At 43.4% G+C, this 27,806-nt stretch overlaps 1 protein-coding gene across 2 annotated transcripts in view; it reads left to right on the top strand.

Moving 5' to 3' along the window:
• Window positions 1–14,825, top strand: part of sh3pxd2aa (SH3 and PX domains 2Aa) — a 594,706-nt gene extending 579,881 nt beyond the window's left edge. For both annotated transcript variants that reach the window (XM_068001935.1, XM_068001933.1), the window contains 3 exons: window positions 3,495–3,544; window positions 8,674–8,793; window positions 9,410–14,825. In XM_068001935.1, coding sequence (XP_067858036.1) covers window positions 3,495–3,544; window positions 8,674–8,793; window positions 9,410–11,425 — 2,186 coding nt within the window. In that variant the 3' untranslated portion in view covers window positions 11,426–14,825. The remainder of the gene's footprint in view (window positions 1–3,494; window positions 3,545–8,673; window positions 8,794–9,409) is intronic.
• Window positions 14,826–27,806: the final 12,981 nt, after the last annotated feature.

Raw genomic sequence — 27,806 nt, 5'->3', positions numbered from 1 at the left:
CCCCCCCCCCCAGTCCTTGGACTGCCTCATGCTCCACGGTGCCATGGTTAGCATTCTGGGCATCCTTATCCTCACAGGTATCAAGTACCTTGTACCTGTTGGATAGGACCAATGTCTGCAGAACTTCCTCTCTACCAGCCCCTCCCTTATGTGTTGGACTGTCTCTAACTTGCACTCCAACTCAAAAATTCTGAGTCAGAGTGTCTCAAGCCAGAGACATTTACTGCAGATGTGGCAATCTGGGACAGTCTCGCTGTCCACAAACTCCCACATAAAACAGTCCCGACACAGCCTATACTGCCATTTCTAGATTTTTATTTATTTATTTATCAGTAGTTTATTTCTAAGATTAATAGAATCAGTTGAGATCTAGATTATATTTAGTAAATAGATTTAGCTTGATTTCAAAATAATTAGTAATTGCTTAGTCTTTTTTTATTTTATGTATTTTTTTTAATTTAAGTTTAAAAAATTGATAGATTCGTTTATAGTCCCTTGTTTTAAATCATTTAGCACTTCCTTCCTTCCCCCTCTGCACCTAATTCCCACAATCACCAAATTCCCAGTTGAATGTCCTCACTCTGTTAGCAATTTATTCGGTTAGAAGTTCACTCTCTGTCTTTCCCAACCTCTGTGCTCAAGTAAATGTAGCCGCTGCTGTGAGGATTAAGAAAGGAGTCAGTGTAGGGAGAATACTTGCTGCATGGTAGCCTCAAACCTCCAAACACATCCTCACTTAAACCAAAAAGAATGAGGGCTCTCTTCGCAAACTCAGACAGCTGCTTCAGCGCGGCTGGCGCATCCTGGTTCTCTTCTGGTGGTTGTGTGCAGCCTTGGCCTGTATACAAATCCCATTTATGCCTGAGCAGCCACAAACAACACCCCTGTACCCTGGCCACCTCCCTCCCTGTACCAGCCTATTTGCTTGCATGGTGTTCTCCACCCCCCCCATCCCCGCTTCCCATTACTCTTGCGGGTGACTTTTGAAGAGCTATGTGCATGTTAGTATTATTCACCACTGCAGGTGTAACTTGTACCTTCCAAGGAATGAAGGTATGTTGCAAAAAGGGGTCAATGCTGCGTGTTTTACAGGTTACCTCCACAAGGGTGGAGCACATGGACATTTACATTGGGTCCCTGCCTTGTGTTACATTTTTGGTTTATTATACTAGAATTACATAGAGTATACAGCAAAAAACAGGCCATTCAGCCCAACAGGTCCATGCCAGTATTTATGCTCCACATGAGCCTCCTCCCACTCTTCTTCATCTAACCCCATCAACACATCCTTCTATTCCTTTCTCCCTCATGTGTTTATCGAGCTTCCCCTTAAATGCTAGTCGCCTCAACTACTCCTTGTGGTAGCTAGTTCCACATTCTCACCACTCTCTGGGCAAAGAAGTTTCTCCTGAATTCCCTAGTGGATTTATTAGTGACTATCTTATATTTATGGCCTCTAGTTCTGGTCTGCCCTGCAAATGAAAACATCTTCTCTATGTCTACCCTATTAAACCCTTTCATAATCTTAAAGGCCTCTATCAGGTCACCCCTCAGTCTTCTAGCCCCAGCCTGTTCAACCTTTCCTGATATGTATAACCGCTCAGTTCTGGTATCATCCTAGTAAATCTTTTTTGACCCTTCTCCAGTGTCTCTGTATCCTTTTTATAATATGAAGACCAGAACTGTTCACACTACTCCAAGTGTGGTCTAACTGAGGTTCTATACAAGTTCATCATAACTTCTCTGCTTTTCAATTCTATCCCTCTAGAAGTGCCCCAGTGCTTTGTTTGCTTTTTTTATGGCCTTATTAACCTGCATCGCTACTTTTATTAATTTGTGTATCTGTACCCCAGATCCCTCTGCCCCTCTACCTTCGACTCTTATTTTCACAAGGAGTACGTGGCCTCCTTATTCTTTCTACCAAAATGTATCACCTCACACTTATCTATATTGAAATTCATTTGCCAATTACACGTCCATTTTCTCAGGTTTAGCTGACTACTCACCTTTGTAAATGGATCTCACATGATCCAGAGTGCATCTTTTCTTGTCCAATATCTAGGTAAATAATAACATGACCAAGGAGTAGTAACAGAGAACCCTTACTTTGTACGTCAACTACTGGAATGTATCGCATGACGCTGTGTGCTTCGCTCTCTCTCCCTCTCTCTGCACAGCTCCTCTGGAAATGCTGGTACTGGAAATAATGAAAGCGGCAATCAGTGGAAATGTTTTACAATGGATACGTAATTGGTTGACCAATAGAACCCAGAGGGTGTTTTTTTTAAATTAATTCTTGTGATGTGGGCATCACTAGCAATTAGCTGGATCCATACTGGCACTAGAAGTGGGCATTTATGGTCCATCCCTAGTTGCCCCTGAGAAGGTGGCGGTGGGCCTTCTTATTGAACCACTGCAGTCCGTGCTGTTAGGTAGTGGGATCTAGGATATTGACCCAGCGACGGTGGTACAGATATTGTCATCAGCCTGGGAGAATGTTACCACTGGGGTCCCGCAGGGGTCTGTTTTGGGACCTCTTTTGTTTAATATATTTCTAAATGATCTGAAGCTAGGAGTCACAAGCAGAGTGGCTAACTTTGCAGATGGTACAAAGCTAATGAAGGCGGTAGACTCCAAAACTGAACAGGATAAGCTACAGGAGGATTTGAATATACTTGGGAATTAGGCAAACAGGTGGCAGATGAAATTCAATGTGGAGAAATGCAAAGTGCTTCACGTGGGGACAAAAAATCCAGGAAGAGACTATTACTTAACGGGAAAGAAAATAATGTGCATGGAAAATGAAAGAGATCTAGGGGTCCTGATTGACAATAAACTGAAGCTATCACAACAATGTTCGGTGACAGTGAGTAAAGCAAATTAGATGTTGGGATGTGTTAAAAGGTCAATATTGAGCCAAAATAGTGAAGTAATCCTGTCACTTTATAAATCGTTAAGCGGACCATGGGCTTTGAATGTTGGGTCGGGAGCACTCTTGCTCCTCCCCGCTCCAAATTTGGGCAAGTATATTTTTAAAACTTACCTGTTGGCTGCATGTAGGCCTGGCGCTGGATGCCTCAGCAAACCAATCTCGCAGTGGGGCCTGAAACAGGCCTTATTTGTATAATGCCTGTTTCAGGCGTGGGCACTGACGTTTATTTTTGGCCTTTACCAATATGTCAGGCGGCGCACTTCGGCCATATTGGAGGCTTAGGCGGCTCTCTTGAGCTAAGCACACTCGATTCCAGCTGCAAAAATGAAGGAGTGTTCACAGCTCCTTCTAGTGCCACTATGGAACCAGCTAATAAAGAGTGCAGACATCACCCAATGTTCAGCCCTTGTTAATATTTTCTTCTATCCATCAAAGCATATCACTTCCATTCAGTATTTTGGCTAAGCATCCAATGTAATCAGACAACATCATCTGAAGAAGCCCCCAAACTGCCTCATTGTGCTTCTTCAATCAGTACAGAAATTGTTTTATTTTTCCGTAGGTTCACCAAACCTACGGCAGAAGCCACCGCCACGCAGAGAAGCCAGCCTGGTACGTATGGATTCTGTTTCCTGTCACATTGTCAGTATCAGTGTGTAGGGGTGCAGTGTGGGAACTTTTTTGCTCAGTTTAGTTCTATTTGCAGTACCTCAGCTCACTTTTACTTGGTTTGATTCGATTTGCACTGTACAGCTTCATTTTTAAAGGCTTGGTTTGGGTTGCTTTACTTAGCTCACTTTTGTTTGGTTTGGATTAGGTTGCATTCTGTACTGACTTGATTTCACTTAGTTTAGAATTCACTCTGTACCGGTTCACTTCTGCTTGGCCTGGGTTGTGCTCCAAACTGGCTCAGTTTTGCTTGGTTTGGGTTGCACGCAATACACAATACCCGTTGTTTAAAAAGGGAAAAAGGGATAGACCGGGTAATGACAGGCCAGTCAGCCTAACCTCAGTGGTGGGCAAATTATTGGAAACAATTCTGAGGGACAGGATATACCGTCATTTAGAAAGGCACGGAGTAATCAAGGACTGTCAGCATGGATTTGTTACAGGAAGGTCGTGTCTGACTAACTTCATTGATGTAGTCTACATGGATTTTAGCAAGGCTTTTGACAAGGTCCCACATGGCAGACTGGTCAAAAAAGTAAAAGCCCATGGGATCCAAGGGAAAGTGGCAAGTTGCATCCAAAATTGGCTCAGTGGCAGGAAGCAAAGGATATTGGTCGACAGGTGTTTTTGTAACTGGAAGGCTGGTTCCAGTGGGGTTCCTCAGGGCTCAGTACTGGGTCCCTTGCTTTTTATGGTATATATCAGTGATTTAGACTTAAATGTAAGGAGCATGATTAAGAAGTTTGCAGATGGTACAAAAAGTGGCCATGTGGTTGATAGTGAGGAGGAAAGCTGTAGACTGCAGGAGAATATCAATGGAGGCATTTGGAGAGGCAGGGACTGATTAGGAACAGTCAGCATGGTTTTGTGAGAGGAAAATCATGTCTCACGAATTTGATTGAGTTTTTTGAAGGGGTAACCAAGAAGATAGATGAGGGCTGTGCAGTAGACGTGGTCTACATGGACTTTAGCAAAGCCTTTGACAAGGTACCGCATGGTAGGTTGTTACATAAGGTTAAATCTCACGGGATCCAAGGTGAGGTAGCCAATTGGATACAAAATTGGCTTGACGACAGAAGACAGAGGGTGGTTGTAGAGGGTTGTGTTTCAAACTGGAGGCCTGTGACCAGCGGTGTGCCTCAGGGATCGGTGCTGGGTCCGCTGTTATTTGTTATTTATATTAATGATTTGGATGAGAATTTAGGAGGAATGGTTAGTAAGTTTGCAGATGACACCAAGATTGGTTATCTAGGATTGCAACGGGATCTTGATAAATTGGGCCAGTGGGCCGATGAATGGCAGATGGAGTTTAATTTAGATAAATGTGAGGTGATGCATTTTGGTAGATCGAATCGGGCCAGGACCTACTCCGTTAATGGTAGGGCGTTGGGGAGAGTTATAGAACAAAGAGATCTAGGAGTACAGGTTCATAGCTCCTTGAAAGTGGAGTCACAGGTGGATAGGGTGGTGAAGAAGGCATTCAGCTTGCTTGGTTTCATTGGTCAGAACATTGAATACAGGAGTTGGGATGTCTTGTTGAAGTTGTACAAGACATTAGTAAGGCCACACTTGGAATACTGTGTACAGTTCTGGTCACCCTATTATAGAAAGGATATTATTAAACTAGAAAGAGTGCAGAAAAGATTTACTAGGATGCTTCCGGGATTTGATGGTTTGACTTATAGGGAGAGGTTGGATAGACTGAGACTTTTTTCCCTGGAGAGTAGGAGGTTTAGGGATAATCTTATAGAAGTCTATAAAATAATGAGGGGCATAGATAAGGTAGATAGTCAAAATCTTTTCCCAAAGGTAGGGGAGTCTATAACGAGGGGGCATAGATTTAAGGTGAGAGGGGAGAGATACAAAAGGGTCCAGAGGGGCAATTTTTTCACTCAAAGGGTGGTGAGTGTCTGGAACGAGCTGCCAGAGGCAGTAGTAGAGGCGGGTACAATTTTGTCTTTTAAAAAGCATTTGGACAGTTACATGGGTAAGATGGGTATAGAGGGATATGGGCCAAGTGCAGGCAATTGGGACTAGCTTAGTGGTATAAACTGGGCGACATGGACATGTTGGGCCGAAGGGCCTGTTTCCATGTTGTAAACTTCTATGATTCTATGATTCTATGACTGGTCAGCTGGGCAGAAAAGTGGCAAATGGAATTCAATCTGGAGAAGTGTGAGGTAATGCATTTGGGGAGGACAAACAAGGTAAGGGAATACACAATAAATGGGAGGATACTGAGAGGTGTAGAGGAAGAGAGGGACCTTGGAGTGCGTGTCCACAGATCCCTGAAGGTAGCAGGACAGGTGGATAAGGTGATTAAAAAGACATATGGAATACTTTCCTTTATTAGCCGAGACATAGAATATAAGAGCCGGGGGGTTATGCTGGAACTGTATAAAACACTAGTTAGGCCACAGCTTGAGTACTGCGTACAGTTCTGGTCACCACATAACAGGAAAGATATAATTGCACTAGAGAGGGTGCAGAGGAGATTTACAAGGATGTTGCCAGGACTGGAGAATTTTAGCTATGAGGAAAGATTGGATAGGCTGGGGTTGTTTTCCTTGGAACAGAGGAGGCTGAGGGGAGATTTGATTGAGGTGTATAAAATTATGAGGGGCCTAGATAGAGTGAACCTGTCTATGGCTTCTGAAGGAAACAGAGGCTTAGAGTTAATGGGTGTTGCTCAGATTAGAGATGGGTTGGAAATGTAAGAGGTGTATCCCAGGGTCAGTGCGGTTTTGTTCTTGGTTTATAGAGATAATTTGGACTTGGGCACGGAGACCATATCAAATTTGCTGATGGCACTGAAATAGGGGTTTTAGCAAACAGTGAGGGGGACTGGAGAAGATATCAGGAGGTGTTGATAGTAAGCAGTTTTTTATTGTAATATAGAGTGACAGATGGGCGAGGTACTTGTGAAGGAACATCCATATAGGAAGAGCCCCAAGATAACCAGGGGGCATAGATTTAAAGTAATTGGTAGAAGGATTAAAGGGGAGCTGAAGAAATTGTTTTACACCCAGAGGGTGGTGGGGGTCTGGAACTCACTGCCTGGAAGGATGATAGAGGCAGAAACCCTCATTGCATCTAAAAAGTACTTGGATGTACACCTGAAGTGCTGTAACCTACAAAGCTACGGACCAAGAGCTGGAAAGTGGGATTAGGCTGGATGGCTCTTTTCCGGCCAGCACGGACATGATGGGCCAAATGGCCTCCTTCTATGCCGTAAATTTCTATGATTCTATTCTATGACTTGTTCACTATGGTTTGGCTCAGTTTGTGCCCTGTACGGGCACTGTTTGCTCCAGTTTGCACCATACGCCTGCTCACCTTTTGGATTAGTTTAGTTTGAACTCTATAGCTGCTCACTTTTACTTGGATTAGTTCAGTTTATGCTCTATACCTGCTCACCTTTGTTACGCTTGGCTTGGCTTGGGACGAGTTGTACTTTACACCAGCTCACTTTCACTTGGCACCATTTTATTTGGTTTTTATTGTACTCTTTATGCCAGCTCACTTCACTGTCAGGATTTACTGGGGAACCTGCTCCAGAGCTCCAGCCATTCCATTCTGTTCAAACCAACAAAGAAACAAGGAGACCCCGACACTCATTGGCATCTTGGGGCTCTTCCTATATGGATGTTCCTTCACAAGTACCTCGCCCATCTGTCACTCTATATTACAATAAAAAACTGCTTACTATCAACACCTCCTGATATCTTCTCCAGTCCCCCTCACTGTTTGCTAAAACCCCTATTTCAGTGCCATCAGCAAATTTGATATGGTCTCCGTGCCCAAGTCCAAATTATCTCTATAAACCAAGAACAAAACCGCACTGACCCTGGGATACACCTCTTACATTTCCAACCCATCTCTAATCTGAGCAACACCCATTAACTCTAAGCCTCTGTTTCCTTCAGAAGCCATAGACAGGTTAGCAGATACAATTTATTGTGGAGAAGCATGAGAACAAATTGAGAGTATATATTCCATAGAAAGAGATTGAAGGTTGTGAACAGAGGGCCTTAGGCTGTCCAATACATCATTCCCTTAAAGTGTGAGTGCAGGCAGATAAAGCTATAAAAAAAGGCCAATTGAATTTTTGGTTTTATAAATAGGGATACAGGGAAGTGATGAATTTGTACAAAGACATGGTTAGACCACAGGTCCAACTACTGTGCAGGTTTAGACAATTCATTATAGAAAGGACATTAAAATCATAGAGAGCATACAGCATAGATTCACCAGGATGATGCAGGGATGCGAATCTATGGTTATGTGGAGCAACTTGAAATACTTGAACTGTTTACACTGGGGCAGAGAAGGCTGAGTGATTTAATTGAGGTTTTTAAAATTATGAACGGTTTTGAAAGAGAGAGAGTAGGAAAAGACCATTTCCTCTGGTTGGGGAGTCAGTGACAAAGAGCGATCAGTTTAAAATTGCCACTAAGAGGGTGAGGAGAGAGGTCAGGAGAAATTTCTTTACACAGAAGGTTGTTGGAACGTGGAATGGTTTGCCACAGGGAGTGGTTGAGGCAGAGACCATTGCTTTTAGGGAGAAATTGGGGAAATATTTGAAACAGGATGATACAGGACTATGGGGAGCATGGGGCAGTGGGAGTAGATTTGCATTGTTCTAGCAAAGACAGGATGGGCCAAATGTCCTCATTTCATGCTGTAAACATAAATAGTTGCAGGCCAGACCGGCGCTTCTGTTGGTGTCAGGTAAGAGCAGTCTTAGCTGGGGTCTGTCAACAGTTCCCTGCTGCATTCTTAGTTAAGGAATGGCTTGTTATATGAGCTGGGGCCCTTCAACAATGGAAACAAAAAATTAACGATAGAACGACTTCATATTTGGTGTCTTTTCTGAAAATCTAAAATACAAAGTTTTAAAAATGGGAGGGAGAGAGAATATATTTATTAGCGCAGCTGAGTAAACCGAGGCAAATGCTTGGAATTTGCTTTTCCGTTTGCTCCATGTCAGATCTAATGATGCCAGCTGTGTCAGTGCCAGCTGTGTTTCGAGGATTGTGTGGCTTTTCACCAGCATCTATTTCAATGTCCAGGGCTTGGAGCTGCCGAAGCCCCCAGAGCCCCCTGCTGTCGAAGTGGAGTACTACACCATTGCAGAATTCCAGACACACATTGCTGATGGCATCAGCTTCCGTGGAGGGCAGAAAGCCGAGGTACTCACCATCTTTTAACCATCTTCAACTGAGTCAAATGCAAAAAAAATTGGAAGCCAATCTGTCTTTCTATTAAACCTTTAAGTCAGAAAGAACTTGCCTTTCCCAGATGGATTGTTTTGGATGGTAGTTTTAATACGGTTTCTGTTAGAAACTTTCAGAAAGTGCTTTTTTTGAATGTGTTTATAATAAATGTTATCACAGAATTGTTTAGGTGCCTGGCATCAAATGCCAGAGAGAGGAATCTGCCTCCATTTCCCCCAGTGTTATATTAGCAATACTGTTCCTTCAAATTCCACTGGGGAGACAAACTTCACTCCTGTGTAATTGCTAAGTAATGGCAAAAATCTAAATCTTTCTTTTCTAATTTTTGACTTTTCGATTCCTGATATGGTTTCAAAATTACAGTATTTAAGCCCCTTCAGAACACTTTGTAATGTAGTTGCAGAAATATTTTCATGAATAAGCCATCTCAGTGAGCAAGGAATTGCCACAAAATTCTCTGGATGTATACATGCCCTTGTGGCACTGGCACCATGCTTTATGCATTATCTTTGTCTCATTGCTCTTTATACCTTGCCACTGTATGGTAATTGTTTACATATTTAATCCTTAGGTCATTGAGAAAAATTCAGGTGGCTGGTGGTACGTGCAGATTGGGCAGCAGGAGGGTTGGGCACCATCTTCATACATTGACAAGAGGAAAAAGCCAAACCTGTCCAGAAGAAGCAGTACATTAATCCGGCCAAAAATCCCTCCCCCAGCACCACCCACCAAAAACAAACCAAACTCTGAGGAAACGGGTCCAGGAAACGAGAGCGAATACATGCAGCAAAAAAAACAGTTCGAGGAACCAGAGTATGACGTTCCTGCAATCTTTGACCCTGAGCCCCAAACTGGAGTGAAGTTTGCTGCTAATGAGCTGGTTAAAGAAGATTCATTAGATCAGGACCAGGCAGAATCCTACCAGCAGCAAAGCAAACCATGCCCACTGTCCACTCTGCGGAAAGCCCGCTTCAAAGTGGGTGAATCTTCAGAAAGCTTGTCGCGTGATGACCAGCTTGTATGTACTCCCGGTGATAAGGAGTGCAATCAAGGAGGCAGCAGCAATAGTCTAGTATCTAATGGGGTTTATGAAACTGTTACTCAGCTTGTTGCTGCACAGTCAGTAACTGAGACTAGCTCTTTACCAAAAAACATTTCCCCAAAGCACTCTCTAAAAAACCTTCAATTAAAATCTGAGAAAAAATCTGATGCTAGAAAGGATCAGGATCCTGGAAAGAGTGGAGAGAATTACTCCAAATCCATCTCTGATATCAGTGCTTGCACTGCACAGAAAGCTGGGCCAAAGAAAGACAAGGAGGTGTCTGAAACGAATGCACGCACAGAGCAGAAAGCTGCTCCCAGTCCCATAATCAGGCCGAAGCCTTCAGTGAGACCAAAGCCTTTGCTGGTGAAACCAGAAGCACAGAATATGGACATCAGCACCATCAGGCGGCAGCTTAGGCCTACAGGACAGCTTAAGCACAACTCCAAAGGGGCAAAGAGTGATGATGCTGAAACCACCTCATTAACATCCTCTGAAAATTCAGAAGACTCTTTCACCAAAAGTACAGTGGATCTCTCCACAAATGCATCACCCAACCAAGCAGGACTGGGCATAGCCAATCTCAGTGAGCGGGAAACAGAATCCCTGTACCAGTACAAAACGGTGGATAAATATGAGAAAGTTCAGGACAATGAAATCAGCTTTCCAGCAGGAATACTAGTGGAGGTTCTGGAAAAACAAGACAGCGGTTGGTGGTTTATTAGAATTGGAGACTCCGAGGGATGGGCGCCTGTCTTTTTCTTGGAGCATGTGAGTGGCAGGCCAGCAGAGAGTCCTGGGGAGTCTGAAACATCAGTCAGTGAAAACCAACTCAACAGCATGGAGAAAATAGACAAGAAGGTCCAGGCATTAAACAACATCAACCTTGGTTTAAAGAGAACAACACCCCCAATTCCTGCAAAACCCCCTGGAGGCTTTACTAGGCTAGGAGGAAGCATAAATGGTTCAGTAAAAATGAGAAATGGGTTGAAACAGGCGGCTGTGAGGCCGCAATCTGTGTTTGTTTCCCCCTCAAGCAAAGAAAGTAATAACCTAGCTGTATCACTGAGGAGGAATGAATCTATGATGTGCACCGACAATATCAGGTCTACCGTGAGCATCAGGCGAAATTCATCCTTCAGTAACGTCCGGTTACGGAAGAAAAGTGACGAGTCAGACAGCCTGAACTCAGCGCCAACCTCAGTTCTCAGCCAAGCAAAGGTCAAACCTTCAGAAAGGTGTGGAATGATCGAATCAGATGCCATGGGCAGAATTTCCCAAAAAAATGGAATTCCTGTGTCAGCTGTGAGGCCAAAGCCAGTGTGCATCCAGGAGAAACCTCAGTTTGTGCAGAACAACGGGAGAGAGGTGTATGCTACCATCGCTGACTATCAGGGAGATGAGGAGACCATGGGTTTCCAAGGGGGTAGTTCTGTGGAGGTGCTGGAACGGAATCCGAATGGTTGGTGGTACTGTCAAATAATAGACAGCGGATGCTCTCAAAAGGGCTGGGTGCCTTCAAATTATTTAGAAAGAAAGTACTAATATTTCTTTGGTTTTTTTAATATAAATATTTCTAATTTATAGATGCAATGTGCATTTTCTAACGGAACTGTCAGGCAGACACTGCAAGCCTGCAATGGAATAAATGCCGCTATATTTCAACTGCTGGTTTGCTGAGCTAGTGTATATCAGTGAGACTGTAAGATAAAGATGTTTGAGTTTGTGGAAAGCCACCTTCAGATGACTGGAGTTGTGTTGTCTGTCTGCGCATGGTGGGCTCAGGACACTGAGTGGAGCTGATCGTTTACAGCTGGACTAAGGCAAGTTGCATTTGCCATATGCAACGGATTTACTCAAAAGCCGGACCTTTGAGCAGACTTGGATGTTTTAAATTAATTATTATTGCTGTCTATTGTTTTATTATTTACTTGTAACAGAATAGTCAGGAGTTATTGTGGATTTTTTCACTGGTGCCTTTTAGCATGCCAAAAGTATATAAACTGAGAAATCGCATTCTTTTCACTGTGCCAAATATGTAAGAAGTTAGTCTGTAAAGATCGTTTTTTGACTTGACGAGGTGGCATTAAGCGCTTTCCAGCCTCTGGGTAATTGCACAGTGTCGGGGAGGAGAGATAAGAGGAACCAACTCCATCCACAGTAACAGATGAACCAAGAAGCCCCAATATTTGGTGTCTGGGGGCTATACGGTGATGCATACGAACATATGAATTAAGAGCAGGAGTAGGCCATTTGGCCCCTCGAGCCTGCTCTGCCGTTTGAGAAGATCATGGCTGATCTGATTGCGACCTCAACCCTACTTTCCCGTCTACCTACTATAACCTTTGATTCCCTTGTTAATCAGGAATGCTGGCTACATTGACAAACTGTTCCATAGGATGCTGCTCCAGTTTTGTTGTTTGGTCACAAGGTTTCTCTGGTTTAGCCGTACAGTTTCTAACAGTGTTCATGCTCTTTCTTTAGTTATTTATACAACAAAGAACTCTCCAGGGTCACAATAGTAAAGTTAGTTTCTCTTCAATAGTGATCCAATAATATAGGACACAATCTGCACACTGTTAGCTAAGAGTGTTATTGAGGTGAACCAAATGGCCCGATGACACTTTATCCACACCCTTTATTTGGACCAAATCTATGCATCAGAGTAGAGAACTGGGACTTACTGAATGTTCCTAGCTCCTTTTGAACATATCACAAAAAGAGCAATAACACACTGCCTGATAAAAGACATGGACTCTCAAAAATCTGAGAGGTGGAAGCTTTATCTGTAGTTTGTTTGTACGGTATATTTATTTATAAAATAGTAATGTTTTCTACTAGTTTTTTGCATAAATTCTCCACAAGAGAGATTTTTTGTACATATAATATTGCTATAGGACACTGATTAATACAAAGACATTGACAAGGGACGTGCAGCCTGGTTCAAGGGTGAATGTAGAGAGAAATGTTGTGGTGAAAGCTGCAGCACTTTCTGTTACACACCACATCGCATTTTATCCCTTGTTATCAACAGGGAATATGGCTCAAGGTCTCATCGCTGGATAATTAACACTAGCCCACGTTTACACACAAAGGGGTGTGGCCCTGGTGGGCTTGATTCAACAAGCTGAGGTCCAAATTGGTACCATAGTGCATTAACCGGGCTTCTCCATAGTTACATGACCCTTTGACCTCCCACCGTGTTTGAGTATAGATGAGAGACACCAATTGCAACTGGCCACTGATTTTGGCACCGGCTGTGAGTGGCATATGGGCTAGAAATTGGAACTAAAACTTTCGGGAAACGATGTGGGCTGGAAGAGTTTAATGCTTCCTTGTCAGCTGGGCAGTATTACTCAGCACTGTTTGGTAAAACTTCCTGCTGCCAGCAATGCTAGCTTTGCTACCAGAGTTGTATAGGTGTACTGATGGCGTGCAAATTGGTGCATTGGCAGAATGATGCACAATCCTTTGCTCTGGGAACTGAAAAGGGTCCCTTTCATTAGTCTGTATTATAATAGCACACACAACTTTTTAAACGTTAGAGGTCTCCTCTTTCAATGGTAAGTTGCTTATTCAGGAATAAAGCATTTTTCAAAAGGTGTAATGCACACCTTGAAATCATTCTTGATGTTATATAATGCCTATGACAGTCTAATAAGGGTTGGAGGAATTAAAGTTTACAGAGATGTGTTGGGTGAATTACAGACACATTAGAAATGTGACTGAACAGCACATACCTGAACAGCCAGTTACTCCCCAGATTGGACTCACTAAGGTATTAAGTCATGGATGGCTGCATTGCTTCAAACCAAATATGTGGTGTTAAAAAAGGGTAAAGACCATGTAAGGTTTTTCTGAAAGTAGCCTCAGGGGTGGAAGTATCTGCTTTTCTAATTTTGATTGACCTCAAAATATATACTTCAATAAAAGCTGGCCCTCTTCATTTTATAACTAGTTCTTCTTGAGATGTTGCAAGATTTCATAATTTTATTCTGAATGCATCTAGGCAATAAGACCAAACATATCCATTTATCACATTTGAATGTTCTGCCAGCCCAGACTTGGCACTCCTGCATTCTTCCAGCCTCAAGCTTTCACTACAGTCTAAGTTCACACAGGAATTTAGTATAATCAGCGTAGAATTTCCATAGTACTGAAATATAGGTAGATTGTACATTTAAGCGTAAAACGTAGCTAGATTCAGCACTAGTCATCAATTTCAGTTTCATGTTATTGTATCAGATAGAATTATCCACTTTTTGTTTTTGTTTTAAAATTTTCTCCAAAAAACATAAAATGAGGAAAAGTGCAATATAGATTTGGTGTAAATTATTGAGGGTAAACATTGATGTTGGGTAGTTGCTGTCTCTTTGAAGACATTTAATAAAGATTAATTGAGGCTTCTGCAGTTGGGAGCAAGTGTTTGTAACAGGTTCTCTGCAAGGGCAAACTAGCAATAAATCTAGGAAGAGACAAAGGAGAAGTTGGGGAGATGGAGTGTGACTGGGATAGTGGATTGCAGGATCTGCTATCAGTGGATGGTGTATCATGAAAGGTGTGTAAGCCTTGTGCAATCATGCTGTGATCATGGTGGGAAGCAGAATAGTGATCAGGGAGAGCTATTGTTCTCAGGCACCACCTTTGGGATCCTGATTTCAATCTAGATCAGGAAATGGAGAGCAAGATTTATTTTCTGGTTTTTTTTAAGTAAATTATGCAAATAAGTACTGATGATTCACTGATCCTGTTATGTATTGGTATGGTCCTGTTATATAATGGTATGGTCCTGTCATATCATGATATGGTCCATTTACACCATGCTTTGTTATATCGCGATATGGTTCTGTTATATCATGGTTTGTTATACCATGGTCTCTTATGCCATAGTGTGGTCTTGTTATATCATGGTTTGCAAATAAACACAGTTCTGTATCGAGTTGAATTATTGACACCATTTTGTATATTTAGGCATTGCACAATTAGTGTGACCATCCAATAAGTGAGGAAATGTGCTCACGGAATGAGGCTTGGAGGAACTGTTCTTATTGTGGAATGGTACAGTAGTTGGGGGAATTGGGGCTTGGGGTTCCCTGTCCCCTTTCTCCACTCCCCTGCTTCAGTCTTATTCCTGGTGGTTGTAAACAGCAGGAAGATGGTAAACGAAGGAAGGTTTGGGAATCTGGACATTGTTTCAGCTCAAAATTGACTCTCTTCATTTGTAACTTAAGGGCCTGAATAGTGAGGGACTGCTGGAGAAGCAGACAGCAATATGGTGGAGGCATGTGGGTGAAATGGAACCCAAATCTGTTGTTTCTACTGCCATGCCTGAGCTGAGAGTGCTTCACCTCATCACTGGAAGTACATTAACAGAGGATAATACACGGGGTAGAATGGGGCAGACACTTCATTCAGCAGTGTCGTCATCTCTTACCTATAAATGGAGCCTGCTTTAAACACAACAATATTAATTACTGCATGGGATCTTTTACCTTTTACGTCCACTTGAGCAGTCAGACGGGGGCTCGGTTTAACGTCTCATCAAATGACAGCACCTCTGACAGTGCAGCACTCCATCAGTACTGCCCCTCCGACAGTGCAGCGCTCCCTCAGTACTGTCCCTCCGACAGTGCAGCGCTCCCTCAGTACTGCCCCTCCGACAGTGCAGCGCTCCCTCAGTACTGCCCCTCCGACAGTGCAGCGCTCCCTCAGTACTGTCCCTCCGACAGTGCAGCGCTCCCTCAGTACTGCCCCTCCGACAGTGCAGCGCTCCCTCAGTACTGTCCCTCCGACAGTGCAGCGCTCCCTCAGTACTGCCCCTCCGACAGTGCAGCGCTCCCTCAGTACTGCCCCTCCGACAGTGCAGCGCTCCCTCAGTACTGTCCCTCTGACAGTGCAGCACTCCATCAGTACTGCCCCTCCGACAGTGCAGCGCTCCCTCAGTACTGTCCCTCCGACAGTGCAGCGCTCCCTCAGTACTGCCCCTCCGACAGTGCAGCGCTCCCTCAGTACTGCCCCTCCGACAGTGCAGCGCTCCCTCAGTACTGTCCCTCCGACAGTGCAGCGCTCCCTCAGTACTGCCCCTCCGACAGTGCAGCGCTCCCTCAGTACTGCCCCTCCGACAGTGCTGCGCTCCCTCAGTACTGACCCTCCGACAGTGCAGCGCTCCCTCAGTACTGCCCCTCCGACAGTGCTGCGCTCCCTCAGTATTGACCCTCTGACAGTGCAGCACTCCCTCAGTACTGCCCCTCCGACAGTGCAGCGCTCCCTCAGTACTGCCCCTCCGACAGTGCAGCACTCCCTCAGTACTGCCCCTCCGACAGTGCAGCGCTCCCTCAGTACTGCCCCTCCGACAGTGCAGCGCTCCCTCAGTACTGCCCCTCCGTCAGTGCAGTGCTCCCTCAGTACTGCCCCTCCGTCAGTGCAGCGCTCCCTCAGTACTGCCCCTCCGTCAGTGCAGCGCTCCCTCAGTTCTGCTCCTCCGACAGTAGAGCACTCCCTCAGTACTGCCCCTCCGACAGTGCAGCGCTCCCTCAGTTCTGCTCCTCCGACAGTAGAGCACTCCCTCAGTACTGCCCCTCCGACAGTAGAGCACTCCCTCAGTTCTGCTCCTCCGACAGTAGAGCACTCCCTCAGTACTGCACTGGATAATGTATGATCAAGTCCTAGAGTGGAGCTTAAACTCACAACCTTCTGACTCAGAGGCTGACACATCTCATTAAGATAATTCCCTTTAACTGAGGTTGTTTCTGATATCTTCATTCTAAATCAAGCACTATAAAGGACATTGGTGAACCAGTCGGGTTTTTACGACAATCCGACAGTTTCGTGGTCACCTGTACTGATACCAGCTTTTTATTTCTAGATTTTTAAAACTGAATTCAATTCTCAAACTGCCATGGTGGGATTTGAACTCATGTTCTCTGGATTATTAGTCCAGATCTCTGGATTATTAATTCAGTAATGTAAGCACTGCATACTGTACCTATAACCTACGTTTCTAAATAAAACAGTATTGGAATACAATACATATTGGAAAATGTGAGGTTATGCACTTTGGCAGGAAAAATCAGAGAGCAAGTTATTATCTTAATGGCGAGAAACTGGAAAGTACAGCAGTACAAAGGGATCTGGGGGTCCTAGTGCAAGAAAATCAAAAAGTTAGTTTGCAGGTGCAGCAGGTGATCAAGAAGGCCAACGGTATGTTGGCTTTTATTGCTAGGGGGATAGAATATAAAAACAGGGAGGTATTGCTGCAGTTATATAAGGTATTGGTGAGACCGCACCTGGAATACTGTATACAGTTTTGGTGTCCATACTTAAGAAAAGACATATTTGCTCTCGAGGCAGTACAAAGAAGGTTCACTCGGTTAATCCTGGGGATGAGGGGGTGGACATATGAGGAGAGGTTGAGTAGATTGGGACTCTACTCATTGGAGTTCAGAAGAATGAGAGGCGATCTTATTGAAACATGTAAGATTGTGAAGGGGCTTGATCGGGTGGATGCGGTAAGGATGTTCCCAAGGATGGGTGAAACCAGAACTAGGGGGCATAATCTTAGAATAAGGGGCTACTCTTTCAAAACTGAGATGAGGAGAAACTTCTTCACTCAGAGGGTAGTAGGTCTGTGGAATTTGCTGCCCCAGGAAGCTGTGGAAGCTACATCATTAAATAAATTTAAAACAGAAATAGACAGTTTCCTAGAAGTAAAGGGAATTAGGGGTTACGGGGAACGGGCAGGAAATTGGACATGAATTTAAATTTGAGGTTAGGATCAGATCAGCCATGATCTTATTGAATGGCAGAGCAGGCTCGAGGGGCCGATTGGCCTACTCCTGCTCCTATTTCCTATGTTCTTATGTTAGTTCACGTTCATATTAAAGACAGCAAACTCTTAAGTAATTAGATGTAATGTAGCCATTAAGGCCTCCTTGCTGCTGTTTTGTAAACTCCCTAAAGGATTATTACTACCACAAGGTTTGACCTGTGACTTCCCCTCCCCTGAACACATCCTTTCACTGTCATATCCTCCGCTAAAGATGGAAATTAATCCCTCTCGCATTGCATTGCCCTTCAAATGTGTGTGACTGACTGTTGCCATTTCTGTTCAGTCAGTGACTGTCTTTCATTGAGCATCGGCAAATCCCATGGGAAGGATGGACAAGCTTGTCAGTATTCCGAGTGCTTCAAATACCTGGTTTCCAATAAGACCATAAGAGATAGGAGCAGGAGTAGGCCATTCGGCCCCTCGAGCCTGCTCCGCCATTTAATGAGATCATGGTTGATCTGATTTTTACCTCAACTCCACTTTCCCGCCTTTTCCCCATATCCTTTGACTCCCTTGCTGATCAAAAATTTGTCTAACTCAGCCTTGAATGTATTCAATGACTCAACCTCCACAGCTTTTTGGGATAAAGAATTCCAAAGATTCACGACCCTCTGGGAGAAGAAATTCCTCCTCATTTCCGTCTTAAACGGGTGGCCCCTTATTCTGAGACTATGCCCCCTAGTTTTAGATTCCCCCATGAGGGGTAACATCCTCTCAGCATCTACCCTATCGAGTCCCCTCAGAATCTTGTATGTTTCAATAAGATCTCCTCTCATTCTTCTAAACTCCAATGAGTACAGACCCAACCTGTTCAATCTTTCCTCATAAGACAACCCTTCCATACCCGGAATCAACCTGGTGAACCTTCTCTGAACTGCGTCCAATACAAGTATGTCCTTCCTTAAATAAGGGCACCAGAACTGTACGCAGTACTCCAGGTGTGGTCTCACCAGCACCCTGTACAATTGTAGCATGACTTCCCTGCGTTTATACTCCATCCCCCGTGAAATAAAGGCCAATATTCCGTTTGCCTTCCGGATTACCTGCTGCACCTGTATGTTGATTTTTTGTGTTTCATGTACGAGGACACCCAGATCCCTCTGTACCGCAGCATTTTGTAGTATTCCTCCATTCAAATAATATTTGGCTTTTTTATTTTTCCTCCCAAAGTGGATGACTTCACATTTTCCCACATTATATTCCATCTGCCAAATTTTTGCCCATTCGCTTAACCTGTCAATATCCCTTTGCAGACACTTTGTGTCCTCATCGCAACTTGCTTTTCCACCTATCTTTGTATCATCAGCAAATTTGGCCACAAGACACTCTGTTCCTTCATCCAAGTCATTGATATATATTGTAAATAGTTGAGGCCCCAGCACTGATCCCTGCGGCACCCCACTAGTTACAGATTGCCATTTTGAAAATGACCCTTTTATCCCGACTCTTTGTTTTCTGTTAGTTAGCCAATCCTCTATCCATGCCAGTATATTACCCCCAACACCGTGAGTTCTTATCTTGTGCAGTAATCTTTTATGTGGCACCTTATCGAATGCCTTTTGGAAATCCAAATATACTGCATCCATTGGTTCCCCTTTATCCACCCTGCCCGTTACTTCCTCAAAGAACTTTAATAAATTTGTCTGACATGATTTCCCCTTCATGAAACCATGTTGACTCTCCTTGATTGTATTATGAGTCTCCAAATGTCCTGCTACTACTTCCTTAATAATGGATTCTAGCATTTTCCCAATGACAGATGTTAGGCTAACTGGTCTATAGTTACCTGCTTTCTGGCTCACTCCCTTCTTGAATAGGAGTGTTATGTTTGCGGTTTTCCAATCCGCTGGGACCTTTCCAGAATCTAGTGAATTCTGGAAGATTACAACCAGTGCATCCACTATCTCTGTAGCCACTTCCAATGAAGAGATTGAGGATTTACAGCTATTTTCAATACAGGTTGTCTCCACTCCTGTTAAGGGTGGGTCACAACACCACTCTTGCACTTCAATCCCCATCCTACAGATTCAGTAATGAGTTCAATCCCCATCCTACAGATTCAGTAATGAGTTCAATCCCCATCCTACAGATTCAGTAATGAGTTCAATCCCCATCCTACAGATTCAGTAATGAGTTCAATCCCCATCCTACAGATTCAGTAATCACTTCAATCCCCTGCTACAGATTCAGTGATCACTTCAATCCCCTGCTACAGATTCAGTGATCACTTCAATCCCCACCTATTCATTAATCACCCAACCTTGCCTTCAATGTTGGACAGTAAATTACATCGGTACATTCACAGCTGCTGGGTTTTTGCTGCAGCACTTCCTGTATCCTTGGTTAATATCAGCACACTGTTTAAAATCGAATAGGTAATGAATGATTTCTTCATTAAAACGAATAGTTCAATGTGTAAAATCCTGAATCTGTATCTTCACTTAGAGTTCCCTTCGCTCACTTTGGGTGAGAGTTCCTAATTCTTTTTCCTAAGATGAACTTCTGAATATTAAACATTGAGTTTTAATAAAAAAGAAAGTACTCAGCGCCTTATTGTATCTCTCAGGAGGTGTCAAGGCACTTCATGTCGAATGAGTTACTTCTGAAGTGCAGTCACTGTTGTTATGTAGGCAAACACACCAGTCATTTTGCACACAACAAGCTCCTACAAACAGGAGAGATGACTAACCGGTTAACCTGATTTGTGTTGGTGTTAGTTAAAGTATTAATGTTGGCCAGGACACAGGATTCTCTGCTCTTCAAACACTGATCCCACCTTAAGCACTGAAACAGGAACAGACCTTAGTTTAACATCTTGTCCAAAGGATGGCACCTCTGACAATGCAGCATTGCCTCCATACTGCACTGGAGCACCGCTTTAGATAATGTACTGACGGGGCTCAAACACACAACCTTCTGATTCGAAGGGTATTAATTTGGCAATGATTGCATTTTAAAAATATGGATGATAGCTAATAGTGTTTTTCTTTTCCTAATTGCAGGGCTATGGGGAAAGAGCGGGGGAGTGGGACTAATTTTTAGCTCTTTCAAAGAGCAGACACTGGCATAATGGCCTGAATGGCCTCCTGTGCTGTATGATTCTATGAATTTCTTTCCTTTTGTCTAACCTGGAGTGATTCATGCTTGGGTACAGTTCCATGGCCTCCAATATTTCAACCATGTTACCATTCTTCATACAGTCGTATGGAAATAGTGCGTGACAGTTGGCTATTCAACATGGGAACATCACAGCCAAATCAACCCCATTTTACCTGACATTCATACATAAGTTGCTGGATATGACCAGGGGCAGGAACCCTGACTGATCATAGAAATTTACGGCACAGAAGGAGGCCATTCAGCCCATCGTGTCCATGCCGGCTGAAAAAGTGCCATCCAGCCTAATCCCACTTTCCAGCTCTTGGTCCGTAGCCTTGTAGGTTACAGCACTTCAAGTGCATATCCAAGTACTTTTTAAATATGATGAGGGTTTCTGCCTCTACCACCCTTTCAGGCAGTGAGTTCCAGACCCCCACCACCCTCTGAGTGAAAAATATTTCTCCTCAACTCCCCTCTAATCCTTCTACCAATTACTTTAAATCTATGCCCCCTGATTTTTGACCTCTCTGCTAAAGGAAACAGATCCATCCTATCCACTCTTATCTCGGCCCCTCATAATTTTATACACCTCAATTAAATCTTCCCTCAGCCTCCTCTATTCCAAAGAAAACGACCCCAGCCTATCCAATCTTTCCTCATAGCTAAAATTCCCCAGTGCAATCACATCTTTCCTGTAATGTGGTGACCAGAACTGTACGCAGTACTCAAGCTGTGGCCTAACCGTGTTTTATAAACCTCTAGCATAATCTCCCTGCTCTTACATTCTGTGACTCGGCTAATAAAGGAAAGTATCCCATATGCCTTCTTAATCACCTTGCCTACCTGTTCTGCTACCTTCAGGGATCTGTGGACATGCACTTCTCAGTATCCTCCCATTTATTGTGTCCTCCCTTGCCTTGTTTGCCCTCCCCAAATGCATTACCTCACACTTCTCCAGATTGAATTCCATTTGCCACTTTTCTGACCACCTGACCAGTCCATTGCTATCTTCCTGCAGTCTACAGCTTTCCTCCTCATTATCAACCACATGGCCAATTTTTATATCATCAGCAAACTTCTTAATCATGCCCCTTACATTTAAGTCTAAAAGTCTAAGTTTAAGATGCATTTACTCCCCTCTGGCCCATGGCTGCTGAAACAAAATCTTGTGTCCCAACTACCCCTAATTAAGATCAGCTAACCCAGAACAGACCAGGGAATGGAACGTGGTCTGTATTGTTCAGTGGTCAGTGTATCTGCCCATTGACCAAGAAGAGGCAGCGTGTGCTAGCACAGTTTTGTTGGAAGAAATCAGGGGTGAGTTAGTGACACAGGAGCTCGAGAGGACTGAAAACATCACATGTAATACTGTAATTGTCATTTCCATTACCAACAGAACACCCACATGCCTTCTCTCTCAGTGCATGGCTGAACAGTATTTAAACTGTCCTGCTCCAGGTTACGTCCTTAAACCAAGTCATTAGATCCTTCGATACGGGGGTGGTGCCAGAGGACTGGAGAATTGCAAATGTTACACCCTTGTTCAAAAAAGGGTGTAAGGATAAACCCAGCAACTACAGGCCAGTCAGTTTAACCTCTGGTGGGGAAACTTTTAGAAACCAGGATAAAATTAACAGTCACTTGTACAAGTGTGGATTAATTAGGAAAGCCAGCACTGATTTGTTAAAGACACTAACTTGATTGAGTTTTTTGATGAGGTAACAGAGAGGGTTGATGAGGGCAATACAGCTGATGTAGTGTATATGGACTGCCAAAAGGCAGCATAATAGGCTTGTCATCAAAGTTGAAGCCCATGGAATAAAAAGGGCAGTGGCAGCATGGATACAAAATTGGCTAAGTGACAGGAAACAGAGAGTAGTGATAAACGGTTGTTTTTCGGACTGGAGGAAGGTGTACAGTGGTGTTCCCCAGGGGTTGGTGCTGGGACCACTGCTTTTCTTGATATATATTAATGACTTGGACTAGGGAATACAGGGCACAATTTCAAAATTTGCTGATGACACAAAACTTGGAAGTGTAGTGAACAGCGAAGAGGATAGTGATAGACTTCAAGAGGATATAGACAAGCTGGTGGAATGGGCGGACACGTGGCAGATGAAATTTAACACGGAGGAGTGCGAAGTGATACATTTTGGTAGGGAGAACGAGGAGAGGCAATATAAACTAAAGGGTACAATTCTAAAAGGGGTGCAGGAACAGAGAGATCTGGGGGTATATGTGCACAAATCGTTGAAGGTGGCAGGGCAGGTTGAGAAAGTGGTTAAAAAAGCATACGGGATCCTGGGCTTTATAAATAGTGGCATAGAGTACAAAAGCAAGGAAGTTATGATGAATGTTTATAAAACACTGGTTCAGCCGCAACTGGAGTATTGTGTCCAATTCTGGGCACCGCACTTTAGGAAAGATGTGAAGGCCTTAGAGAGGGTGCAGAAGAGATTTACTAGAATGGTTCCAGGGATGAAGGACTTCAGTTACGTGGATAGGCTGGAGAAACTGGGGTTGTTCTCTTTAGAGCAGAGATGGTTGAGAGGAGATTTGATCGAGGTATTCAAAATTATGAAGGGTCTGGACAGAGTAGATAGAGAGAAACTGTTCCCATTGGCAGAAGGGTCAAGAACCAGAGGACATAGATTTAAGGTGATTGGCAAAAGAACCAAAGGTGACATGAGGAAAAACTTTTTTACGCAGCGAGTGGTTAGAATCTGGAATGCACTGCCCGAGGGGGTGGTGGAGGCAGATTCAATCGTGGCTTTCAAAAGGGAACTGGATAAGTACTTGAAAGAAAAAAAATTGCATGGCTACGGGGAAAGTGTGGGGGATGAGGACTAGCTGGTGTGGAATTACCTTTGCAATCTTTTAAATTTAGTTTAGTGTTCAGAGCCTGATAGCAAACTGAGTAAAGCAGCTTGGGTGTGGCTAATTATAGAAATTCATTCAGAAATACATTGAAGCTAATGAAAATTAAGTTTAGAACCAATATCAGGCAAAAGCTCAAAGGATGACAAATATTTGGAATCATTTATAAGCAAAGTTATGAAGGCAAAATTACTGGGATCATTCAAAGTTTAATTATTTAAAGGGAGCTAATGTACCAGAGGGATGGGCTTCAATCGAAGAGTTAATGTACCAGTGGGATGGGCTTCAATCGGAGAGATGATGTACCAGAGGGATGGGCTTCAATCGGAGAGTTAATGTACCAGTGGGATGGGCTTCAATGGGAGAGATGATGTACCAGAGGGATGGGCTTCAATCGGAGAGTTAATGTACCAGTGGGATGCCTTCAATGGGAGAGTTAATGTACCAGAGGGATGGGCTTTGATGGGAGAGATTATATATCAGAGGGATAGGCTTCAATGGGAGAGATAATGTACCTGAGGGATGGGCTTCAGTGGGAGATAATATACCAGAGGGATGGGCTTTGGTGGGAGAGTCAATGTGCCAGAGGGATGGGCTTCAATGGGAGAGTTAATATACCAGAGGGATGGGCTTTGATGGGAGAGTTAATGTGCCAGAGGGGGATAGGCTTTGATAGGGTTAGGGTACTACAGTGAGGTGTTTCCTTTGACCAAGTGGCCTTTTCTTGTCCCTGACACTTTATGTTCTTTTTGAGTATGAATGATCATATATTATTATCCATTTGAAAAGTTGTACTTATTAATCATTATCCAATGATTATTCTATTTGTGAGTATTCTGCTAGTCACGTGTTCCCAAGTCTGACGCTTTGACGTAAAAGCCGAGAGCTGTTTGGTGTTACCAAGCAACATGACTGTTGGGAATTAATGGATAGGGAATATAATTTACATACTTTACTTTATAAAATAAGAATAACTTATACAGCAATGTTGACAGACATTGAAGTATGATGTAGGGTTTGCATTCACTGACATTGTGGATTGTCTGTGAAGTGCCAGCTGCAGCAATGCGCAATGCTGAATCAAAGTACAGATCTGTAAGAGTTTCACAGGAGCACAACAGCAATCATTAGGGCAGACAGGGTTTGTAAAAATAAGCAACAGGACAAAACTACAATCAACCTCCAACTAGAGGAAGTTAGATCCACATTGAATGTGTGTGTGTAAGAAGCAGGTACTGTGGTTTCCAAAATTTCCACATAGTCCCTTTGGAGAGCCACATAGAAAATGGGTATGGAACCACATTAAGGGCACTTCTAGTGTCCTTTTTCTATTTGTTCTCTATATGGTCACATAGGATTTGTATTGACCCAGTTTGGAATGAGCACCTTTGTCTTTCACAATGGCACTTACTCAAAAATCATTCCCAAGAACTTTCAATTTTTCTAAAATAGGTCAGTGATAGGAATTAGTGCAATCTTCATTCAATTTTTGGAGCAATATCTGTTTCAAATACTGATGCACTATAAATCATCTTATTAGTTAGTGGCTATTATTTAGACCATTAGTACAAAATAGGGAGGTTACTTCTCCTTCAGGCTCATTGCTTCAAAACTGCAGCATTGGTTCTTTTTTCTAATTCGTTGTAAAAAGGTTTTGGTTTGTGAAGCTTTTTGTATATTTTTTCTAAAATGCCCACATTGTATCTGTAACTCCCCAGGACAAAGATAACAATAAAGGTGGAATACTTGTAGTAAACTTTTAGAGTATTGTCTTTTTTGTGTGTGTGGAACATCATCAGAGCCGTTGGCTGTACATTGACCAATAGTTTGAGGTTTTACTGTGGTCCCATTTTGACTACTAATTACATTGTGGTCAAGAGCCTGTAATATAACAAGGACATTTTACAACCTCATGTTGCTACTTTCAGATCTCTGACTGCTGACGTTGCCACATTCGTGATGTGTTCTGAGCCACATTACTAGAGGGGAGGCCTTGTGGTTCTGGGGAGCAAGTCCCACCTGCAGATATCGTAGTTCTGGGTGGTGATATCCTTTGCTGTATATATGGACCAAATCTGGACACAATATACAAATGTCAATGTACTAAAGCCTTTTATAGCCAAAATACAGAGCCCCTGGTTTTATACTGAATGGTCCCAGCAATATAACCAAAACCCTAGTTGTTTTCTCTTTTATTACCTCACACTGCTTTAACGAGTGATACATTATTATCCCTCAGGCCTCTTGATCCATTACCCTTGATGGCTATTTCTGCATGCTACAAAAGTGCTTGGAGTTTTGCAACCTAAAATACATAGGCGCTGCATTTGACCACATTAGAGGAGATATGCCCCATAAGGGTCCATTCCCCTAACTTTTTAAATTGCCTGTAACATATTGGGTTGGTCTAAATTTGTTACATCATGCACATTTTCCCGTATTCCACAAATTGACAGCAATAGTCGCATAAAAGATCTGTGTAAAACACACCCTGACCCCATTCATATCCATAGAATCATACAATCATAGAATGGTTACGGCACAGAAGGAGGCCATTCAGCCCATCGAGTCCATGCCGGCTCTACGCTGGATTGCAGCTAGTCCCACTCCCCTGCCCTTTCCCCGTAGCCGTGCAAATCTTTTTCTTTCAAGTACTTATCCGATTCCCTTTTGAAGGCCATGATTGAATCTGCCTCCACCACCCCCTCGGGCAGTGCATTCCAGATCATAACCACTCGCTGTGTAAAAAAGTTTATACTCATGTCACCTTTGGTTCTTTTACCAATCACCTTAATTCTATGTCCTCTGGTTCTTGACTCCTTTGCCAACGGGAACTGTTTCTCTCTATCTACTCTGTCTAGACCCCTCATCATTTTTTTGAACACCTCTATCAAATCTCCTCTCAACCTTCTCTGCTCTAAGGAGAACAACCCCAGCTTCTCCAGTCTACCCACGTAACTGAAGTCCCTCATTCCTGGAATCAGTCTAGTAAATCTTTTCTGCACCCTCTCTAAGACCTTCACACCCTTCCTAAAGCTTGTGCTCAGAACTGGACACAATACTCCTGTTGTGGCCAAACCAGTGTTTTATAAAGGTTCATTAGAACTTCCTTGCTTTTGTACCCTATGCCTCTTTTTATAAAGCCCCGGATCCCGAATGCTTTTTTAACCACTTTGTCAACCTGCCCTGCCACCTTCAACGATTTGTGTACATATACCCCCAGATCTCTCTGTTCCTGCACCCCTTTTAGAATTGTACCCTTTAGTTTATATTGCCTCTCCTCGTTCTCCCTACCAAAATGTATCACTTCGCACTCCTCCGTGTTAAATTTCATCTGCCACGTGTCTGCCCATTCCACCAGCCTGTCTATGTCCTCTTGAAGTCTATCACTATCCTCCTCATTGTTCACTACGCTTCCAAGTTTTGCATCATCAGCAAATTTTTGCCTTGTACACCCAAGTCCAAGTAATTAATATATATCAAGAAAAGCAGTGGTCCCAGCACCGATCCCTGGGGAACACCACTGTACACCTCCCTCCAGTCCGAAAAACAACCATTTATCACTACTCTCTGTTTCCTGTCACTTAGCCAATTTCGTATCCATGCTGCCACTGCCCCTTTTATTCCATGGGCTTCAACACTGATGACAAACCTATTATGTGGCATTTTATCATATGCCTTTTGGAAGTCCATGTACATATCAACCGCATTGCCCTCATCAACCCTTTCTGTTACCTCATCAAAAAACTCAATCAGGTTAATCATGATTTGCCTTCAACAAATCCGTGCTGGCTTTCCCTAATCAATCCACACTTGTTCAAGTGATTGCTAATTCTGTCCCGGATTATCATTTCTAAAAGATTCCCCATCACCGAGGTTAAACTGACTGGCCTGTAGTTGCTGGGTTTATCTTCACACCCTTTTTTGAACAAGGGTGTAACATTTGCAATTCTCCAGTCCCCTGGCACCACCCCCGTATCGAAGTGTCCACTCCCTGAACATGTTGTTACTGTTCAAACCCATGCCCATCTTTCCTGCAACTCCAAGTTTGAATCTCTCCAATCAGGTTTCTGCCTCTGCCAAAGCACTGAAATAGAATCATAGAATCATAGAAAGGTTACG

Source organism: Heptranchias perlo, chromosome 21 (assembly GCF_035084215.1).
Source record: "Heptranchias perlo isolate sHepPer1 chromosome 21, sHepPer1.hap1, whole genome shotgun sequence".
NCBI lineage: Eukaryota > Metazoa > Chordata > Chondrichthyes > Hexanchiformes > Hexanchidae > Heptranchias > Heptranchias perlo.
Note: the sequence above shows the minus strand (reverse complement) of the source record. Positions and strands in the feature narration are given on the sequence as shown.